The sequence below is a fragment of the Rutidosis leptorrhynchoides genome, chromosome 1, assembly GCF_046630445.1.
Source record: "Rutidosis leptorrhynchoides isolate AG116_Rl617_1_P2 chromosome 1, CSIRO_AGI_Rlap_v1, whole genome shotgun sequence".
In the NCBI taxonomy this organism is placed as follows: domain Eukaryota; kingdom Viridiplantae; phylum Streptophyta; class Magnoliopsida; order Asterales; family Asteraceae; genus Rutidosis; species Rutidosis leptorrhynchoides.
In genome coordinates this window covers 239807812-239831544 of record NC_092333.1, presented here as the reverse complement: position 1 = coordinate 239831544, position 23733 = coordinate 239807812, and the positions used below count along the sequence as shown (strand labels likewise).

General features: G+C 32.2%; 1 protein-coding gene across 1 annotated transcript; it reads right to left on the bottom strand.

Moving 5' to 3' along the window:
* Positions 1-20022: 20022 nt before the first annotated feature.
* LOC139896082 (F-box protein At5g62510-like) lies at positions 20023-21405 on the bottom strand. Its single transcript, XM_071878665.1, has 3 exons — positions 20940-21405; positions 20805-20837; positions 20023-20111 (listed from the first exon to the last, which is right to left on the bottom strand). Exons 1-3 carry the CDS (start codon positions 21403-21405, stop codon positions 20023-20025), a joined length of 588 nt encoding a protein of 195 aa, XP_071734766.1.
* Positions 21406-23733: the final 2328 nt, after the last annotated feature.

The following is a 23733-nucleotide window of genomic DNA, read 5'->3' as shown; positions in this document are numbered from 1 at the left end:
CAACGGATCGATGTGGGGGTAATCCCGGTAATTCTTTCGGAAATACATCGGGAAATTCTTTTGCGACGGGAACATCATTGATGCTCTTTTCTTCAGTTTGTACTTTCTCGACGTGTGCTAGAACAGCATAGCAACCTTTTCTTATTAGTTTTTGTGCCTTTAAATTACTAATAAGATGTAGCTTCGTGTTGCCCTTTTCTCCGTACACCATTAAGGGTTTTCCTTTTTCTCGTATAATGCGAATTGCATTTTTGTAACAAACGATCTCTGCTTTCACTTCTTTCAACCAGTCCATACCGATTATCAAATCAAAACTCCCTAACTCTACTGGTATCAAGTCAATCTTAAATGTTTCGCTAACCAGTTTAATTTCTCGATTCCGACATATATAATCTGCTGAAATTAATTTACCATTTGCTAATTCGAGTAAAAATTTACTATCCAAAGGCGTCAATGGACAACTTAATTTAGCACAAAAATCTCTACTCATATAGCTTCTATCAGCACCCGAATCAAATAAAACGTAAGCAGATTTATTGTCAATAAGAAACGTACCCGTAACAAGCTCCGGGTCTTCCTGTGCCTCTGCCGCATTAATATTGAAAACTCTTCCACGGCCTTGTCCATTCGTGTTCTCCTGGTTCGGGCAATTTCTAATAATGTGGCCCGGTTTTCCACATTTATAACAAACTACATTGGCATAACTTGCTCCGACACTACTTGCTCCGCCATTACTCGTTCCGACACCATTTTTTCCTTTCGTTCTGTTAACCCCTGGTCCGTAGACCTCACACTTCGCCGCGCTATGACCATTTCTTTTACACTTATTGCAAAATTTGGTGGAGAACCCTGAGTGATACTTTTCACACCTTTGGCATAGCTGCTTCTGATTGTTGTTGTTGTTGTTGCGGTTATTATTGTTGTTGGGATGATTGTTGTAGTTGCTGCTGCTGTTGTTGTTGTTGTTGTTGTTGTTGTTGTTGTTGGGCCGTTTGTTGTAGTTGCGATTGATGTTGCGATTGTTGGGATAGTTGTTGCGATTATTTTTGTAATTGCTGTTATTGTTGTATTGGTGATTCTTATCACCGTTTTCCTCCCACTTCCTTTTGACTTGCTTCACATTGGCCTCTTCAGCAGTCTGTTCTTTAATTCTTTCTTCAATCTGGTTCACTAGTTTGTGAGCCATTCTACATGCCTGTTGTATGGAGGCGGGCTCGTGTGAACTTATATCTTCTTGGATTCTTTCCGGTAATCCTTTCACAAATGCGTCGATCTTCTCTTCCTCATCTTCGAACGCTCCCGGACACAATAGGCACAATTCTGTGAATCGTCTTTTGTACGTGGTAATATCAAATCTTTGGGTTCGTAACCCTCTAAGTTCTGTCTTGAGCTTATTAACCTCGGTTCTGGGACGGTACTTCTCGTTCATCAAGTGCTTGAATGCTGACCATGGTAGTGCGTAAGCATCATCTTGTCCCACTTGCTCTAGATAGGTATTCCACCATGTTAACGCAGAACTTGTGAAGGTATGCGTAGCGTACTTCACTTTTTCCTCTTCAGTACACTTACTTATGGCAAACACCGATTCGACCTTCTCGGTCCACCGTTTCAATCCGATCGGTCCTTCGGTTCCATCAAATTCCAAAGGTTTGCAGGCAGTGAATTCTTTGTAAGTGCATCCTACACGATTTCATGTACTGCTAGATCCAAGGTTATTGTTGGTATGTAGCGCAGCCTGTACTGCGGCTATGTTTGAAGCAAGAAAAGTACGGAATTCCTCTTCATTCATATTCATGGTGTGTCGAGTAGTCGGTGTCATTTCCTTCAAAATAGTCAAATGGAACAAGTTAATCATACAGAATATTAAGAGTAGTTAATAGTATTTCGTAGCATAATATGAACTCATTTATAAAAGCTTTTTCTTCATATTAGCGTTTTATAAGTTTAAATTCGGGTAGTACCTACCCGTTAAGTTCATACTTAGTAGCTAATATACAATTCAACTACTACAATTCTATATGAAAAACTGATTATAATAATATTTCGCGTTCAAACTTTTATACAATATTTTACAAACTTATAATACCGCTTATTTTACATAAAGCATGAAATATATCACACAATAACTTTGATACAAGATAGTTGTGAAGATAATTCTAGCTAGTACACAAGTCGTTCATCAAAGGCAATAAAGACACGTAATTCATACGTCCAGAAACAAGTCATGCATTCTGGTTTTACTAGGACTACTTCCCATCCTTGGTCTTGTGGAACATAACCGTTATGGCCGTTGATAAGACAGCGTGTTGTAACGTCGTCAAAGGGACGAGGGTTACGTAATGACCAACAGTCTCGTAATAACCTAAAAACCTCATTTCTTACCCCAATTACCGACTCCGTCACTTGTGGGAACATTTTATTTAATAGTTGTAGCCCGATGTTCTTTTTCTCACTTTGGTGAGAAGCGAACATTACTAACCCGTAAGCATAGCATGCTTCTTTATGTTGCATGTTAGCAGCTTTTTCTAAATCATGAAGTCCTATATTCGGATACATTGAGCCAAAATAATTTCTTAACCCGTTGCGTAAAATAGCATTTGGGTTCCCCGCAATATATGCGTCAAAGTAAACACATCGTAACTTATGGGTTTCCCAATGTGATATCCCCCATCTTTCAAACGAAAGTCTCTTATAAACCAAGACATTCTTGGAACGTTCTTCGAATGTCTTACAAACTGATCTCGCCGTAAATAGTTGTGCCGAAGAATTCTGACCGACTCTAGACAAGATTTCATCAATCATGTCTCCGGGTAGGTCTCTTAAAATATTGGGTTGTCTATCCATTTTGTGTTTTTATACTGTAAAATAGACAAGAGTTAGATTCATAAAAAAAATAATACTTATTAATACAAGCAATTTTTACATATATCATAAAGCATAAGCACACTATATTACATATATTACACCACACGAATACAACTATATTATTCTGACTCGCTCGTTTCTTCTTCTTCAGTTTTGGTTCGTTTTGCCAAGTTTCTAGGGATATATGATGTTCCCCTAATACGAGCTGTCGTTTTCCACAACGGTTTAGAAAAACCTGGTGGTTTAGAGGTTCCCGGGTCATTGTTACAACTTAAGGGCTTCGGGGGTTGACGATACATATAAAGTTCATCGGGGTTGGAATTAGATTTCTCTATTTTTATGCCCTTTCCCTTATTATTTTCTTTTGCCTTTTTAATTTCAGTTGGGGTAATTTCTATAACATCATCGGAATTCTCGTCGGAATCCGATTCATCGGAGAAATGGTAATCCTCCCAATATTTTGCTTCCTTGGCGGAAACACCATTGACCATAATTAACCTTGGTCGGTTGGTTGAGGATTTTCTTTTACTTAACCGTTTTATTATTTCCCCCACCGGTTCTATTTCCTCCTCCGGTTCCTCCTCTTTCGGTTCTGATTCTTCTTCCGGTTCTGATTCTTCTTCCGGTTCTTCTTCGGGAACTTGTGAATCAGTCCAATATATATTTGACTCTTCGTTATTATTAGGTGAGTCAATGGGATTTGTGCTAGAGGTAGACATCTATCACACAATATCAAACATGTTAAGAGATTAATATATCATATAATATATACATGTTAATAATATATAGTTTCCAACAAAAATGTTAAGCAATCATTTTTAAAGAAAACACGGTCGAAGTCCAGACTCACTAATGCATCCTAACAAACTCGATAAGACACACTAATGTAAATTTTATGGTTCTCTAAGACCAACGCTCGGATACCAACTGAAATGTCCCGTTCTTATTGATTAAAAACGTTCCATATTAATTGATTTCGTTGCGAGGTTTTGACCTCTATATGAGACGTTTTTCAAAGACTGCATTCATTTTAAAACAAACCATAACCTTTATTTCATCAATAAAGGTATAAAAAGCTTTACGTAGATTATCAAATAATGATAATCTAAAATATCCTGTTTACACACGACTATTACATAATGGTTTACAATACAAATATGTTACAACGAAATAAGTTTCTTGAATGCAGTTTTTACACAATATCATACAAGCATGGACTCCAAATCTTGTCCTTATTTAAGTATGCGACAGCGGAAGCTCTTAATAATCACCTGAGAATAAACATGCTTAAAACGTCAACAAAAAATGTTGGTGAGTTATAGGTTTAACCTATATATATCAAATCGTAACAATAGACCACAAGATTTCATATTTCAATATACATCCCATACATAGAGATAAAAATCATTCATATGGTGAACACCTGGTATCCGACATTAACAAGATGCATATTTAAGAATATCCCCATCATTCCGGGACACCCTTCGGATATGATATAGATTTCGAAGTACTAAAGCATCTGGTACTTTGGATGGGGTTTGTTAGGCCCAATAGATTTATCTTTAGGATTCGCATCAATTAGGGTGTCTGTTCCATAATTCTTAGATTACCAGACTTAATAAAAAGGGGCATATTCGATTTCGATAATTCAACCATAGAATGTAGTTTCACGTACTTGTGTCTATTTTGTAAATCATTTATAAAACCCGCATGTATTCTCATCCCAAAAATATTAGATTTTAAAAGTGGGACTATAACTCACTTTCACAGATTTTTTTTTTACTTCGTCGGGAAGTAAGACTTGGCCACTGATCGATTCACAAACCTATAACAAATATGTACATATATATCAAAGTATGTTCAAAATATATTTACAATACTTTTAATACATTTTGATGTTTTAAGTTCATTAAGTCAGCTGTCCTCGTTAGTAACCTACAACTAGTTGTCCACAGTTAGATGTACAGAAATAAATCAATATATATTATCTTGAATCAATCCACAACCCAGTGTATACGTATCTCAGTATTGATCACAACTCAAACTATATATATTTTGGAATTAACCTCAACCCTGTATAGCTAACTCCAACATTCACATATAGAGTGTCTATGGTTATTCCGAAATATATATAGATGTGTCGAAATGGTAGGTCAAAATATTGTATACGTGTCTATGGTATCTCAAGATTACATAATATACAATACAAGTTGATTAAGTTATGGTTGGAATAGATTTGTTACCAATTTTCACGTAGCTAAAATGAGAAAAATTATCCAATCTTGTTTTACCCATAACTTCTTCATTTTAAATCCGTTTTGAGTGAATCAAATTGCTATGGTTTCATATTGAACTATATTTTATGAATCTAAACATAAAAAGTATAGGTATATAGTCGGAAAAATAAGTTACAAGTCATTTTTGTAAAGGTAGTCATTTCAGTCGAAAGAACGACGTCTAGATGACCATTTTAGAAAACATACTTCCACTTTGGGTTTAACCATAATTTTTGAATATAGTTTCATGTTCATAATAAAAATCATTTTCCCAGAATAACAACTTTTAAATCAAAGTTTATCATAGTTTTTAATTAACTAACCCAAAACAGCCCGCGGTGTTACTACGACGGCGTAAATCCGGTTTTACGGTGTTTTTCGTGTTTCCAGGTTTTAAATCATTAAGTTAGCATATCATATAGATATAGAACATGTGTTTAGTTGATTTTAAAAGTCAATTTAGAAGGATTAACTTTTATTTGCGAACAAGTTTAGAATTAACTAAACTATGTTCTAGTGATTACAAGTTTAAACCTTCGAATAAGATAGCTTTATATGTATGAATCGAATGATGTTATGAACATCATTACTACCTCAAGTTCCTTGGATAAACCTACTGAAAATGAGAAAAATAGATCTAGCTTCAAAGGATCCTTGGATGGATTGAAAGTTCTTGAAGTAGAATCATGACACGAAAACAATTTCAAGTAAGATTTCCACTCGAAATAAGATTGTTATAGTTATAGAAATTGAATTAAAGTTTGAATATGATTATTACCTTGTATTAGAAAGATAACCTACTGTAAGTAACAAAGGTTTCTTGATCTTGGATGTTTACTTGGAATGGATTTAGAAAACTTGGAAGTAAACTTGCAATCATGGAAGTATTCTTGATTTTATGAAACTAGAACTTTTGGAATTTATGAAGAACACTTAGAACTTGAAGATAGAACTTGAGAGAGATCAATTAGATGAAGAAAATTGAAGAATGAAAGTGTTTGTAGGTGTTTTTGGTCGTTGGTGTATGGATTAGATATAAAGGATATGTAATTTTGTTTTCATGTAAATAAGTCATGAATGATTACTCATATTTTTGTAATTTTATGAGATATTTCATGCTAGTTGCCAAATGATGGTTCCCACATGTGTTAGGTGACTCACATGAACTGCTAAGAGCTGATCATTGGAGTGTATATACCAATAGTACATACATCTAAAAGCGTTGTATTGTACGAGTACGAATACGGGTGCATACGAGTAGAATTGTTGATGAAACTGAATGAGGATGTAATTGTAAGCATTTTTGTTAAGTAGAAGTATTTTGATAAGTGTCTTGAAGTCTTTCAAAAGTGTATGAATACATATTAAAACACTACATGTATATACATTTTAACTGAGTCGTTAAGTCATCGTTAGTCGTTACATGTAAGTGTTGTTTTGAAACCTTTAGGTTAACGATCTTGTTAAATGTTGTTAACCCAATTTTTATAATATCAAATGAGATTTTAAATTATTATATTATCATGATAATATGATGTATAAATATCTCTTAATATGATATATATATATACATTAAATGTCGTTAAAACGATAATCGTTACATATATGTCTCGTTTCAAAATCATTAAGTTAGTAGTCTTGCTTTTACATATGTAGTTCATTGTTAATATACTTAATGATATGTTTACTTATCATAATATAATGTTAACTATATATATATCCATATATATGTCATCATATAGTTTTTACAAGTTTTAACGTTCGTGAATCACCGGTCAACTTGGGTGGTCAATTGTCTATATGAAACCTATTTCAATTAATCAAGTCTTAACAAGTTTGATTACTTAACATGTTGGAAACACTTAATCATGTAAATAACAATTTCATTTAATATATATATAAACATGGAAAAGTTCGGGTCACTACAGTAATTAACCATCGAAACTCTTCCGTTGTTCAAACACCATTAAAACACCAAACCCATCACCCATCATTAAACCATCTCAATTTCCTCTCTCTATCCAAACAGCCCAACAAAAACCCTATCTATCCTTTTGTTTCCCATTTTGTTCCAATGATCATCAACACAACATCATGAACCCACAAACATCTTGAACCGTCCTAACCCTTCATGTACATTGTAACTATTCTTCTGTTTGTTTCAATCACCACCGCCTTCAAAACACCTTCACTTCATTCAAACAGAACCCATAACCATATACTGCTATCATTAACAAATGATGAAAGAAAATTGCTGTTACTGCGTGGGTTTTCTGTTCTTTTCCATGTTGATGATGATGTTACGCACGATAATATATACTGCGTGATATCTCTCTTTGCACCATAATTATTCATTAAAGTAATGAGAGTTGTTGAATTTTTTTGTCAAGTGGAACAAGTTTAATCAAATGGCTGACAACTTTAATCAATCAAAACCCTTTAAATTTTCTTCCTGTCGTGGCTACCAAGACCCTCAAATAGATACACGAAATGGGGCCAGTATATATTTGTTGGGCTTTTTAAACCTATTTAATCACATACGGGTCGTATATTTATTTATCAGTTAGGCTTCTATTATTTCTGTTGGGCCGTTAACCAAATATGTCAGTTGGGCTGCTGTCTTCAATCATTTCTGTCTTCAAATGGCTCTGTCGATCCATGATCATAAACCGATACATTTCTTAATCAATGATGGTGATTAGAAAATAAGATGACGATTATGATAAGTATAGTTTAAGTTATTGATGATTCTATTTTGATGATACAAGTATAAGATGTGTGATGATTAAGATAATGGGATGATCATGATAATCGTATAATGATGATGAGGGTATGATAAAGATGATTAATTGTAGAAAGGGTGATAATTAGTGATGGTAATCAGGAGATTAACAGAGATATTGATGATGATCACGAGGAGTCTATGTTGATGATGGTTTAAAAAGGAAAATGATAAACAGCTTCGGTTAGGTTAAATAGAATTAAATCGTAAATTAGAGGGACGGTTAGAAATGTGTTTGTGTGGAACGAGAGGTCTTGGGTTCAATTCCGGGCAGTGACAGTTTCCTTTATTTTTGAAGTTATTAATTCTCTTAAGGTAGTATTATTGCTATTGTTATTATTATTATTATTATTATTATTATTATTATTATTATTATTATTATTATTATTATTATTATTATTATTATTATTATTATTATTATATTTATTATTATTATAAGTATTAAGTATTATTAATTTATTATTATCATTAACACATTATTATAAATAATATTATTATCATTACTATAATTATTAACATTATTATTATTATTATGATTACAAACATAAAGAATATAGATACAAATAATGCCATGAAAATGATTAAGTTATAATGAATTATTATTATTATCATTATTTTAGTATTATTATAATTTTAACAAACAAATGATATTTAGATACAAATAATATCATGAAAATGATTAAGTTACAACGAATTATTATTATTATCATTATTTTAGTATTATTATAATTTTAACAAACAAATGATATTTATATATAAAAATATATTTGTACATGTATCATAACTATATTAATATTACATATTGTTTTTAATTGAAATGTTATTATTATAAAATATTAATTAAATTACATATGATGGACAAACATATTTTAATATAATCATATATATAAATATTAATTATTTATCTAAAGTATATAAAATAGTTATAACTAATTTATTTATTAATATCACATACAAATTATTAAGTATATTAATATATATATATATATATATATATATATATATATATATATATATATATATATATATATATATATACTTGCTTAATTGTTATTATAGGTTTTAATATATACACAAATGATATAGGTTCGTGAATCCGAGGCCAACCCTGCACTTGTTCAGTGCCGTCATATGTATTTTACTACGAAATACAGTATTGTGAGTTTCATTACTCCCTTTTTAAATGCTTTTGCAATATATATTTTTGGGACTGAGAATACATGTGCTTTTTAAATGTTTTACGAAATAGACACAAGTAATCGAAACTACATTATATGGTTGAATGGATCAAAGCCGAATATGCCCCTTTTAGTCTGGTAATCTAAGAATTAGGGAACATCACTAATTTTGAGAATTAGTGCACCTCTAATTGACGCGAATCCTAAAGATAGATCTATGGGCTTAAAAAACCCCATTCTGGAATTTGGAATGCTTTAGTACTTCGAGTTTATCATGTCCGATGGGTGTCCCGAAATGATGGGGATATTCTATACGCATCTTGTTAATGTCGGTTACCAGGTGTTCAATCCATATGAATGATTATTTTTGTCTCTATGCATGGGACGTATATTTATGAGCAATGGAAATGAAAATCTTGTGGTCTATTAAAATGATGAAAATGATCGATTATGATAAACTAATGAACTCACCAACCTTTGGTTGACACTTTAAAGCATGTTTATTCTCAGGTATGAAAGAAATCTTTCGCTGAGCATTTGCTCATTTTAGAGATATTACTGGGAGTCATTCATGGCATATTTCAAAAGACGTTGCATTCGAGTCGTTGAGTTCATCAAGAATATTATTAAGTCATTTATAGTTGGATATATTATGAAATGGTATGCATGCTGTCAAACTTTCGATGTGATGAAAGTTTGTCTTTTAAAAACGAATGCAATGTTTGTAAAATGTATCATATAGAGGTCAAGTACCTCGCGATGTAACCAAATGTAATGTATTCGTCCAGATGGATTAGGACGGGTCGTTTCATGTGGTATCAGAGCGGTGGTCTTAGCGAACCAGGTCTTGCATTAGTGTGCCTAACTGATAGTTGTTTAGATGCATTAGTGAGTCTGGACTTCGACCGTGTCTGCATGACAAAAGTTTTGCTTATCATTTTGTGTCGAAAATTACCTGCTTATCATTCTTAGGGAATCACTCGCTTATCATTCTTAGTCTAGACACATCTTACTACATTGATTGCATGAATAGTGTATAGACAAAATTCATATCTTAACGTATCTGTTACTGTAGACTTTATCTGAAACATCTCCCTAATTCCCTCCGTAAGTTACGGATCTTCTGTACTATGTATAGGTATTCTATGTAATTAGAATATCATCCGATATCCGAAAATTCATTTCATATCGAAAAATCCTTTATTCAATCGTACGAAATGGAACTCGCCATTAGTTCAAGTCCCTCGGAATCCGATATGGAGTCCCACTCGAGCTCCGAAAGCAGTGTAACCGGAATGGACCAACCAATCAGCCATCATCTATTCTGAATGAATTTGGGCTGGGTTCGTAGCCTACTTAGTCATTGGAGACAAGAAGAAGGCGATCCCTTTCATCCACCATATTGTCCTCTTGGCAAAGAACCTGAAGCACTTACCGGCGAACCAATCCGAAACACCATTTTCAGCCACATTTCCAGGGCATCTCGAAACGATTATATTCTATCCACTATTCTAAACCTTATTCATCCGTTCGTTCGAACCGCCGATCATCCCAGTGTAATAGAAGAAGTCAACGAGCTTCGCGCTCGAGTAATCAATTTGGAAAACATGGTACAAAACTTACCAGCTTCAGCAACATCACCGGCACCAACAGTACCACCAACATCAATACCAGTACCACCAACAACTCAAGCTTCAACATCACATGTCTCAACATCTCATTCTATACCTTGATTATAATCATCATACTACATATCGTTCTACATCAATTATCTTCATTCGACATGGCAATTATGTAATCTCTAATGTTTTAGAGATTATGTACTCTAGTTCTAACCGTAAATCAAATGAGTTTAATATCATATTAACTCATCAAATCGACAATTACATCTGAAGAAAATATATATGTATATAGATTTTCATAAAGATTGTAATTAAAAATTCTTTTGTACAAATTGTTAATGGTGAAAATATTTTAACGGGTAGGTAATACCCGAGGAATATTTAGTTTTCACATTAGTAAGTTACATTGTACATTCTTCGAATCTGATTCAACAGTCATTTACTATCCTACTTACACCCACAGCTATACGAATCCGTTCACCATAAAGTAACCATTTTCATTCAATTTCATAATTGTATTTTGACTTATCAGAATCCAACAAGTGACATAATGAAGAAAATATTGGACAAAATAAAATTTGTTAGAAAAAAACAATTTAACTATGAGAAGTATTTTGTTAAGAATCCACGCTAACTGTTCCTAGCTAACTGATTACATTTTTTTATCGCAATTTATTTATCGCAATTTATATTCTAGCAATTTTATTTATCGTCATTTAATTTCTTTTATTTATTTTACGCACTTTAAATATCGGGACACGTATACAAGGTTTTGACATATCATATCGACGCATCTATATATATTATTTGGAATAACCATAGACACTCTATATGCTGTAATGCTTGAGTTCGCTATACAGGGTTGAGGTTGATTCTACAATAATATATATACTTTGAGTTGTGATCGAGTCTGAGACATGTACACGGGTCACGACACGTATTAATTAATTCGAATATTATATATTAAACTATATATAAATTGTTGTACTACTAATTGTGGACTATTAACTGTGAATTACCAACATTGGACAATTAAAATGAAATAAAATATTGATTATAACATATGAAACTAAACATTTCTTCAAGTTTGCCACTTGATTTCATCTTAAACCTCATTTGTATCTTGACGATTATAGTCTGCGTTCAGAGCCTTTCATGATTCTTGAAAACACCTCAATCGAGAGGATGAACCAACCGCACTTCATCTACGGAAGAAAAGATTGATGCATATAGTTATGCACCTGAAAAACACTCAAAACCTGAGTAAACGTTTAACACGTACCTGTGCTAGCTCCTTTGGCGTTGTTATTACCGAAAATAACTATACAATCCCTTTCCAAAGTAACCAATTTTGTCACAGCTTCAGCAAATCAATTTCGACTTTTCATTCGAATAAACTCTATTATAGCTTTGATATATAAGTTTGCCTTTCGTCATCGTTACTGGAGAACCGTTTATATCCCACCACATTAGCAGTAAACTTACCAACAACTTTGTTGATCTTTTGACTTTTCGAAAAATCATTATATTCGTTGAAAACCTATCATATACTCATTCGCACCTTGTAACGAGAATTACTATGCCAATTACTGAGAATCAGCAATCAATATTTTGAAATCTCGCAGCATGTCTACATCAACAGTTACATGTATACATATAACATCTATCTCTTAGAATTATGATCTTTCATTCTGAAATTCTGAAAAGCACCCAGTCTATGAATCGATACTCGGAATGGTGAAAAAGCTGAATGAAGCGGTAAAAACTGTAAACGACCTTAATCGTCGGAAGTTTGATGATAAAGGGTAGTATGTTGGCAAAGCTCAGAAAAGTTGGAACTGGAAAACAGAATGAGCAAACTATAAAGGAGACTGTGGACAAATCACAAGGACTAAACCTGTACTTAACGAATTCAGATGATTCTGTATCTGATGAACTCTTCAGCGAATATCTTGCTCCTTATTTATTCTAAATCCTTGCGAAATGATTTTCTTCATCAACCTTCGATCTTAGAAATTCCAAAATATCGTCATAAATATCTTCGATATTTCTGAAGATATTTTCATAACTATCCTTATCTGAAATCAGTTATCTTTTCACGTTATCTGCATTACACCATAAAGAAAACTATTTAGTTTCTATATTCTGTAAACCTTCAAGTTTAAATTATGAATGATTTTGAAGTAATGTTGGGGACTGAAGCATAAGTTAGTAAAATATAATGACACTTGATCAACGTGATTATATTACAGTAAGTAATGCTGAGTTTCTAATGAAACGTGATGATTCACAGATTATAATGTCATCATGTGCCATGTTACACAACTCTTACATTCTATTTAATCTCTAAACATATCGAGAACATAATTTCTGATAGTTCCATCTTTTCTCTTGAATTCTGGTAATTTAACCAATGAAGATCATGCTATTACAATTTCTCTCTTAGAAAGATAGTCATGTTCATTCGAAACTTCATACCTACGAATTCTGGACCATTATTCGCTTGACTTAAAGTTGGGAAGAGAAAAACAAACGGATGAAACTCCAAAATATAAAGGAAATGAAGAGGGTGAATTCATAGTGAAATATCCGACAGAGCAATCGAGATAGATGATCGCATTTAATTAAAGAAAATCCTAATTTCCTTAAATTTCGAAGAATCAGATTTTATAGATTTCCAAGAATTTCTTCTAAATTCGTTAAATTCCGGAAATCAACCGTGACTACTTCACCGGATAAGTCAAATCTTCATTTACTCATTTTCACTCTTTTGTGATAGTTTCACCCGTACTCTTCGAATAGTCGAATTATCTTATCCATATTACTCACCAATAATAAAACTCTATTTATCAGCTCATATTCGTCAGGAAAACATTCTTATTGTTAGCCATGACGACCACACTCAAATTTCGGGACGAAATTTCTTTAACGGGTAGGTACTGTGACGACCCGAAAATTTCCGATCAAATTTAAACTTAATCTTTATATAATTCCGACACGATAAGAAAAGTCTGTAATATTAAGTCTCGAAAATTTTAGAACTGTGTTCATATATTCAAATACCCTTTGACTACTCCCGACGATTCACGAACAATGAATTTCAAATAGATATATATATATATATATATATATATATATATATATATATATATATATATATATATATATAAGAAATTTATAATATTTCATTCTATATAATTAGTTATGTGGTAATATTATTATGATATATTAAAAATTATTATTATTAAGTATTAGCATTATTATTATCGTTTTATCAACTTTTATTTTTATCATTATCATTATTAATAAAATTATTAATTCCATTAAGAGTATTGAAATCATTATTAATTATTGTTATTATTATTAAGATACAACTTATTGTCATTATCATTAATATTATTATTATTTCTATTATTATTATTTTTAGTATTTTTTATTAATATTAATAATATTATCAATATTAATAGTATTAACATAATTATTAATTATTAATATTAATTAAATATAAATTAAAAATGGATGCCGATATGTATAATGAGAAGAGTCCGATGGCTTTCTGTTATACATTTAGATATTTGATTTACTATTGTTGATTGTCAATCAACCATATATCTAACTCTTATAAAATATATAATATACATATACATGAAAAAAGATGATAAAACATCTATTCCTTCTTTCTCCTTTTATCTCATTCGATCACCACCTAAAATACTCTCAACTTTTACTATTAAACCTCCTTCTTGCTCTATGAAGATCAACAACACCAAACCACTAGTGTTTCTACCCTCTGATTGAAGCAAAACTATCAGACCATCATGAACTATTGATGTATCCGGTTATGGTTAGATTCAACCCAAGTATCACAAAACCATCACCCAGGGTAACCATCATCGAAACCACCAAAGAAAAACTTGCAATTGTTCTTGTTCCTTTCGTTCATCAAACCACTTCTCTCTCTATGTCTCTCTCTATATCTCTTCTTTCTATTCGATCAAACCACCAACAAAAGCAAATTGTATACTCCTGTTTCTGCCCGTTTGTTTTCCTGCTGCTGTGACAGTCTTCATCGCCACCACAAAGCTCACCATTTACCACCAATAATTGCTGCTACTCGTCCGTTTCTGGTTCCGGTTAACACACACAAACCCACTGTAAGAACCTAACAATATCACCATCTTTATTTATTTATTTTATTCCATTCTTTTTATTGTTATCATCCAACTACTTATATCCTTCTTGATTCGATTACGATACCGAACCAAACATCCTTGTTGTTGAAATGCAATCGTTCTTACTTTCACCCGGTAATTAACCATCGAAACTCTTCCGTTGTCCAAACATCATTAAAACACCAAACCCATCACCCATCACTAAACCATCTCCATTTCCTCTCTCTGTCTAAACAGCCCAACGAAAACCCCATCTATCCTTTTGTTTCCCATTTTGTTCCAATGATCATCAACACAACATCATGAACCCACAAACATCTTGAACCGTCCTAACCCTTCATGTACATTGTAACTATTCTTCTGTTTGTTTCGATCACCACCACCTTCAAAACACCTTCACTTCATTCGAACAGAACCCACAACCATATACTGCTATCCTTAACAAACGATGAAAGAAAATTGTTGTTACTGCGTAGGTTTTCTGTTCTTTTCCATGTTGATGATGATGTTACGCACGATAATATATACTGCGTGATATCTCTTTGCACCGTAATTATTCATTAAAGTAATGAGAGTTGTTGAATTTTTTTGTCAAGTGGAACAAGTTTAATCAAATGGCCGACAAATTTAATCAATCAAAACCCTTTAAATTTTCTTCCTGTCGTGGCTACCAAAACCCTCAAACAAATACACGAAATGGGGCCAGTATATATTTGTTGGGCTTTTTAAACCTATTTAATCACATACGGGTCGTATATTTATTTATCAGTTGAGCTTCTATTATTTCTGTTGGGCCGTTAACCAAATATGTCAGTTGAGCTGCTGTCTTCAATCGTTTCTGTCTTCAAATGGCTCTGTCGATCCACGATCATAAACCAATACATTTCTTAATCAATGATGGTGATTAGAAAATAAGATGACGATTATGATAAGTATAGTTTAAGTTATTGATAATTCTATTATGATGATACAAGTATAAGATGTGTGATGATTAAGATAATGGGATGATCATGATAATCGTATAATGATGATGAGGATATGACAAAAATGATTAATCGTAGAAAGGGTGATAATTAGTGATGGTAATCAGGAGGTTAATAGAGATATTGATGATGATCACGAGGAGTCTATGTTGATGATGGTTTAAAAAGGAAAATGATAAACAGCTTCAGTTAGGTTAAATAGAATTAAATCGTAAATTAGAGGGACGGTTAGAAATGTGTTTGTGTGGAACGAGAGGTCGTGGGTTCAATTCCGGGTAGTGACAGTTTCCTTTATATTTAAAGCTTATTAATTCTCTTAAGGTAGTATTATTGCTATTGTTATTGTTGTTGTTATTATTATTATTATTATTATTATTATTATTATTATTATTATTATTATTATTATTATTATTATTATTATTATATTTATTATTATTATAAGTATTAAGTATTATTATTTTATTATTATCATTAACACATTATTATTAATAATATTATTATCATTACTATAATTATTAACATTATTATTATTATGATTACAAACATAAAGAATATAGATACAAATAATAAGATGAAATTGATTAAGTTACAATGAATTATTATTATTATCATTATTTTAGTATTATTATAATTTTAACAAACAAATGATATTTAGATACAAATAATATCATGAAAATGATTAAGTTAAAATGAATTATTATTACAATGAATTATTATTATTATCATTATTTTAGTATTATTATAATTTTAACAAACAAATGATATTTATATATAAAAATATATTTTTACATGTATCATAACTATATTAATATTACATATTGTTTTTAAATGAAATGTTATTATTATAAAATATTAATTAAATTACATATGATGGATAAACATATTTTAATATAATCATATATATAAATATTAATTATTTATCTAAAGTATATAAAATAGTTATAACTAATTTATTTATTAATATCACATACAAATTATTAAGTATATTAATATATATATATATATATATATATATATACTATATATATATATTTATTAATATATTAAGTATATTAATATATATATATATAAATATTTAATTGTTATTATAGGTTTTAATATATACACAAATGATATAGGTTCGTGAATCCGAGGCCAACCCTGCACTTGTTCAGTGCCGTCATATGTATTTTACTACGAAATACAGTATTGTGAGTTTCATTACTCCTTTTTTAAATGCTTTTGCAATATATATTTTTGGGACTGAGAATACATGCGCTTTTTAAATGTTTTACGAAATAGACACAAGTAATCGAAACTACATTATATGGTTGAATGGATCGAAGCCGAATATGCCCCTTTTAGCCTGTTAATCTAAGAATTAGGGAACATCACTAATTTTGAGAATTAGTGCACCCCTAATTGACGCGAATCCTAAAGATAGATCTATGGGCTTAAAAAACCCCATTCTGGAATTTGGAATGCTTTAGTACTTCGAGTTTATCATGTCCGATGGGTGTCCCGAAATGATGGGGATATTCTATATGCATCTTGTTAATGTCGGTTACCAGGTGTTCAATCCATATGAATGATTGTTTTTGTCTCTATGCATGGGACGTATATTTATGAGCAATGGAAATGAAAATCTTGTGGTCTATTAAAATGATGAAAATGATCGATTATGATAAACTAATGGACTCACCAACCTTTTGGTTGACACTTTAAAGCATGTTTATTCTCAGGTATGAAAGAAATCTTCCGCTGTGCATTTGCTCATTTTAGAGATATTACTGGGAGTCATTCATGGCATATTTCAAAAGACGTTGCATTCGAGTCGTTGAGTTCATCAAGAATATTATTAAGTCATTTATAGTTGGATATATTATGAAATGGTATGCATGCTGTCAAACTTTCGATGTGATGAAAGTTTGTCTTTTAAAAACGAATGCAATGTTTGTAAAATGTATCATATAGAGGTCAAGTACCTCGCGATGTAACCAAATGTAATGTATTCGTCCAGATGGATTAGGACGGGTCGTTTCAGCCTGTACCAAAAACCTTGAAACAATTGAGGGGTTTTTTAGGGTTAACAGGATACTACAGAAGGTTCATCAAGAATTATGCTATGATTAGTAAGCCATTAACTGAACTACTGAAAAAGGATTCTTTTATATGGTCAGATGTAGCTACATTGGCTTTTGAAACCCTTAAGCAGAAAATGCAAGAAGCACCTGTACTAGCATTACCTAACTTCACTAAAGAATTCATAATTGAAACAGATGCTTCAGGGTTAGGTATTGGGGCTGTGTTAAACAAGGTGGGCATCCTATAGCCTACATGAGTAAAGGTTTATCTCAAAGGCATCAAGCCTTGTCCACCTATGATAGAGAATTTTTAGCTATTGTGTAGGCAATTGAAAAATGGAGAGGTTACCTTCTTGATCATCATTTCACTATCAAAACAGACCACTTAAGCTTAAGACACTTACTGGATCAGAGGTTAACTACACCTACTCAACTTAAATGGCTACCAAAGTTAATAGGGATTGATTATGACATTGTTTATAAGAAAGGGAGTGATAATGGAGCTGCAGATGCCTTGTCCAGAATTCATGGCTATGCTGAGTTGTTTCATATACAATCAACTAGTGTGTTAAGTGACATTTATGAACGAGTGCAGGCTAGTGTTCAACAAGATATAGATCTCCAGGGTGTGATTTCCAGGATGTTGCAGGGTGAGGATGCAGCTAAACACTATGAATGGAAGGATGATAAATTGTTCAGGAAGGGCAAACTGGTAATAGGGGCTGATCAAGCACTAAGGTCAGACATCATCAAATACTTTCATAATTCTGCTATTGGGGGGTCACTCTAGGGTGCAATCTACTACACAAAAGATTAGAGCTTGCTTCTATTGGAAGAAAATGAGAAAATAGGTGAAGCAGTATGTAAGGGAATGTGTAGTATGTCAAAGATGCAAGGCTGACTTAAGCAAGTACTCAGATCTGCAGCAACCACTCCCTATTCCACAAAACATTTGGACTGAAATATCTATGGACTTCGTTGAGGGCTTACCATCTTCTAATGGAAAAACTGCCATATTTGTAATGGTGGATAGGTTAAGCAAATATGCCCATTTTATGCCACTTAACCATCCTTTTACTGCCACCACTGTAGCATAATGTTTCTTTGATAATGTCTACAAGTTACATGGGCTACCTAAAGTCATTGTGAGTGACAGAGACAAGATCTTTTTAGCACATTTTGGCAGGAGTTGTTTAAGTGTATGAAGGTTGCCCTGCATTTATCTACTGCTTACCACCCTCAAACAGATGGGCAAACAGAAGTGGTTAACAGATGTTTGGAAGGTTATCTGAGGTGTATGACTTCAGATAAACCTAAGGATTGGAGCAATTGGTTAACTCTTGCAGAGTACTGGTATAATACTAATTTCCATATAGCCATTAATACTACTCCCAATGAAGCTGTCTATGGACAGCCACCACCAGTACCAATTACATATACTCCTAAAGACAGTAGAAATGATGCTATTGATAGATCCCTATCTGCAAGAGAGCAAGCTATTTCTGTACTTAAATTTCATCTCAAAGGGGCCCAAGATAGAATGAAAAGCATGGCAGATAAACATAGATCAGATAAAACTTCTGAATTACATTCATGGGTGTATGTGAAACTGCAACCTCATAGGCAAGTGACCCTGCGTGCACATAAGTACGGCAAAATATCACCCAAGTTTTATGGGCCTTTTCAAATCATTGGTCGCATTGGAGCAATAGCATACAAGTTAAAACTACCTGATTCAACCCAAATACACCCGGTATTTCACATTTCACAACTCAAAGAGCATAAAGGACCTTTACCTGTTGGCACAGCTGTTCTTCCTCAGCTCACTCAAGAAGGTTTAATTGCTGGAAAACCAATTAAACTTCTAGGTCAAAAAATGGTGAAGAAAGACAATTGAGTTGCTGTGTATGGCCTGATTCAATGGCAGAATGGGTCAATTGAAGATGCTAGTTGGGAGTTATTGGAGGAATTATTGGCTCGCTTTCCAGAATTTGAAGCTAATCTTGCCGATTCTTGAGGGCAAGAATCGCTTAAAGGGGGAAGCATTGATATGAAATGAAACGTTAGCTAACACGTGCCTCTCACATGATCAGTTTAAATGAACTCCACGCGCCAAACACGTGATCATCTTCTACGTTCAAGTCAACAGAAAAGTCAACAATCTCAGATTCTGTTATTCCGTTATTTTGTTATCAAATTAGTTAGCCTGCGTGCTATATACACACTAGACGATTAGTTTGTTAGCTAGTTATCATTTGTGTAATCATTTCTTCTCTGTAATTCTCTCAATTTAAATATCAATAAAAGATTCGATTTTAACTCCATCGTTCTTTCTAATTCATAGAACTTTCAGGTTAATTTCGATAGCTAACGTATCAGTGGAGTAACAATAACCGAAGTCTTCTGCCTTTGACTATTGACCCCATGATCTCCACTAGACTACTTATCCTTTCAACTTGTAAAACCCACGTCCAAACACTCCCTTTCTTCGTTAAACTACCTACAAATGTGGATCACATAACATTCGGCCCAAATTTAATATCTTTCATTTTGGACTAAGACTCGGGTTTTCAAGATTACCCAACACCATCCTCCATACACAATATTCTTGTATCTCGTAAAACTCGGTATCAAGCACAACAAGAGATGTACATAACTTGTATACACCCACGAACTCATTATCTAAGTATGCCAAATTATTCGGGAGGTCTATCTCTGTAAATTCTTCAGTTAACATATCAAATGACAATATCAAATTCTTCTTCTGTATCGTTTGACCAGCAAGAGTTCTATCCGCGCCAACCCAATAAATAAACTTATCTATACATACTTGTTTCCATGTCAGTTCAATTGATTTACTTACGGGGCACACTCATACACAAACTTCTCCAAGACCCTGAACATAAATCAAAAAGCTCAACTTGCGAAAAGATAAGCTTGAATTGAAATCTAAAAAGATATTCGTAATTAATTTTGACAAGTTTAGGGTTACTAGTACCAAGACAAACCCCAAAACCAACAACGGATACAAATTCACCATTGTTTGATAAATTAGGCACAACAATAGGAACCGTTTTTCTAATAGTGGGATTCCATAGAACAAATTTAGTTGGAGCAAACCACAAGAAGAGGACACCTTGAGAGCTACCAATTATATCTGGACCGCGTAGTCTGACATCAGATGGAACCATCATGGGGATCTTATTTTGGGGAAAATTTTCATCATCATCCACAATCGAAACATATTTGTCATCTTCTACATTTGATTTTTGTTTTGAATCAACGTACCTAACAAGTAAACGATGCTTCACCGGAGCGTTGCTGAATTGGAAAGTAGCGATAAAATCAGAGCTATCGATTAGCGACTTCCATGATTTTGAAACTGATCTGCATCGAAGCAATGCTCTGATTGGTAGCTTTTTGATTATTTCTATTTGAATTTCGAAAGGTAAGTAGTCAGACATTATTATGATGAATTTGGGATTGATTTTGGGTTTCAATTTTAGGGATTTTATTTAGACGGTGAAATAAGAGAAAACTAGTACTGGTAGTCAAGAACTGGGCCCACTGGGTTAATATGATATGATATCTGAAGTCGATGGATCTACAGGTAAGAAAAATACTCGTACAATTTACTTATTATCTGTTGTCGATGACTTGTATCAAGAAAAATACATTTGTTTACTTAGCACCGACTCACGAAGTAATACAATTTAGTTTTGTTATTGACCTATTAACCACAATTATTTTTTTCATATTTTTTTAAACTTATAACGGAGTATAACAATAAATTACATGTATATATAGTTCATCTAATAAAGATTAATCTTGCTTTTCAAAAAAAAAAAAAAAAAAAATTATAACAATATATTAAAAACAAAAATAACTGTGTGGAAAATCGAAAATAATATTTTGCGCTTTGCGACTACTTGAGAACGGCTTTTGCATAAACCAAACGAAAAACTTATTAGTTTCGCAAGCTTTTGCAATTTGTGACCCATCTGAATACGAGAGAATATAAGATTTTCGGATAAGAGTTCGAATAAGATTTTCAGATAATTTGTAGATTTTTTGATATTATGTATCATTTCTATAAATAGATTGACTACAAAACATTTATTTCACCAATCAAAACTTTAAAAATTCAGCTAATTAGATACACTATTTGAAATGTACCATCTTAATCATTTGGTTACTTTCATTTATCTTATTAGAATGAAATCTTATAGTGAGAAATTTGTTGTTCATTTATGTTGTATCGGTCATTCCATTGCGTGAACAATGCTCCCATATTTAGTATTTTTCATGTCCCTTTAAAACTTCAAAATTCACCTAAAAAACCAATGAACGAAAATAAAAAAAATCCATGACAAGTTATGTTACTACGGATAACTTTATGAAGATCATTAACATAAACTCCTAAGATGAAAAAACATGATACATTTAGGTGCAACACAAAGGTTTACAAAAGGCGGCTAAACAACTGGAGTATTTTAAAAACTGTCAATGTGGAGGTCAATGTTGTCTACGAGATAAGTGTCTACACTCGAGTTAGTAGGATCAAAACTATTTTTCAAAACTTTGTCTATGTGGAGGCCAATGTTATCTCTGAGATGAATGTCTACACTCGAGTTGGTAGGATCAAAACTAGGTGAGTAAACTTGCCATCCACCGTTTGAAGTTCAACGCGATATTGAATATTGCTAAGTCGCAATTGTAGCGCATACCATCCAACTAGAAATGGATATCTTCGAGTGGGTAGAATTTGCAAACGCAATATATGGATATAAAACAAGCAAGAGATACCTCTTCAAACATATTATCGACAATGTAAGGTAGTATTAGTTGTTCTAAGATGACAACACCCATGTTGAATTCCACTCCGGTAAGGGCTGAATATATCATCCATCATAGGAGTAACTTTTTGATCAATGCGAGAAAATAAGTTGAAGATAAATAAATAAATAAATATATATATATATATATATATATATATATATATATATATATATATATATATATATATATATATATATATATATATATATATATAATGGTAGGATCAAGGAGAAATAACCAATCAGGGGGAAGCAGGGGGGAGCAAAATAATTTTTTTTCGTTTTCTGAAAAAACTTTGTTAACGAACATTATAGATTGGATGAAAATATGAACATCTAATAAAGACATTTTGTGATAAATGTTTTTATTTTGCTCGAAGAGTTAATATATAACAATTATCGTGTTTTTTGAGCGTATGTTGATGTTTTAGATATTAGGGTTTATAGGGTTTAGAAATTTAGGGTTTAGGGTTTAGATTGAGTTTTTAACACGAACGGTTTAGAGTTTAGGGTTTTTAGGGACTAAACCCTAAACCCTAAACTATAAATCGGGCTAAATTTTACTTCACAAAACATGAAAAGAAAAAAAAAACGTTAACATTCTTCACTTTCAATATTATCTTCAATGTAATTTTTATCTATCGTTTTCCCGCCTAAATAATAACATTCATCACGAAGTGTCTTTTTTAAATGTTCATATTTTCATGTGATCTTGATGCCTGAAAAAAAAAATATTTACCCCCGCTCCCCCTCAATTGGTTACTTCCCCATTGATCCTATATATATATATATATATATATATATATATATATATATATATATATATATATATATATATATATATATATATATATATATATATATGTATATATATATATATATACATATATATATACATATACATATACATATATATATATACATATACATATACATATATATATATATATATAT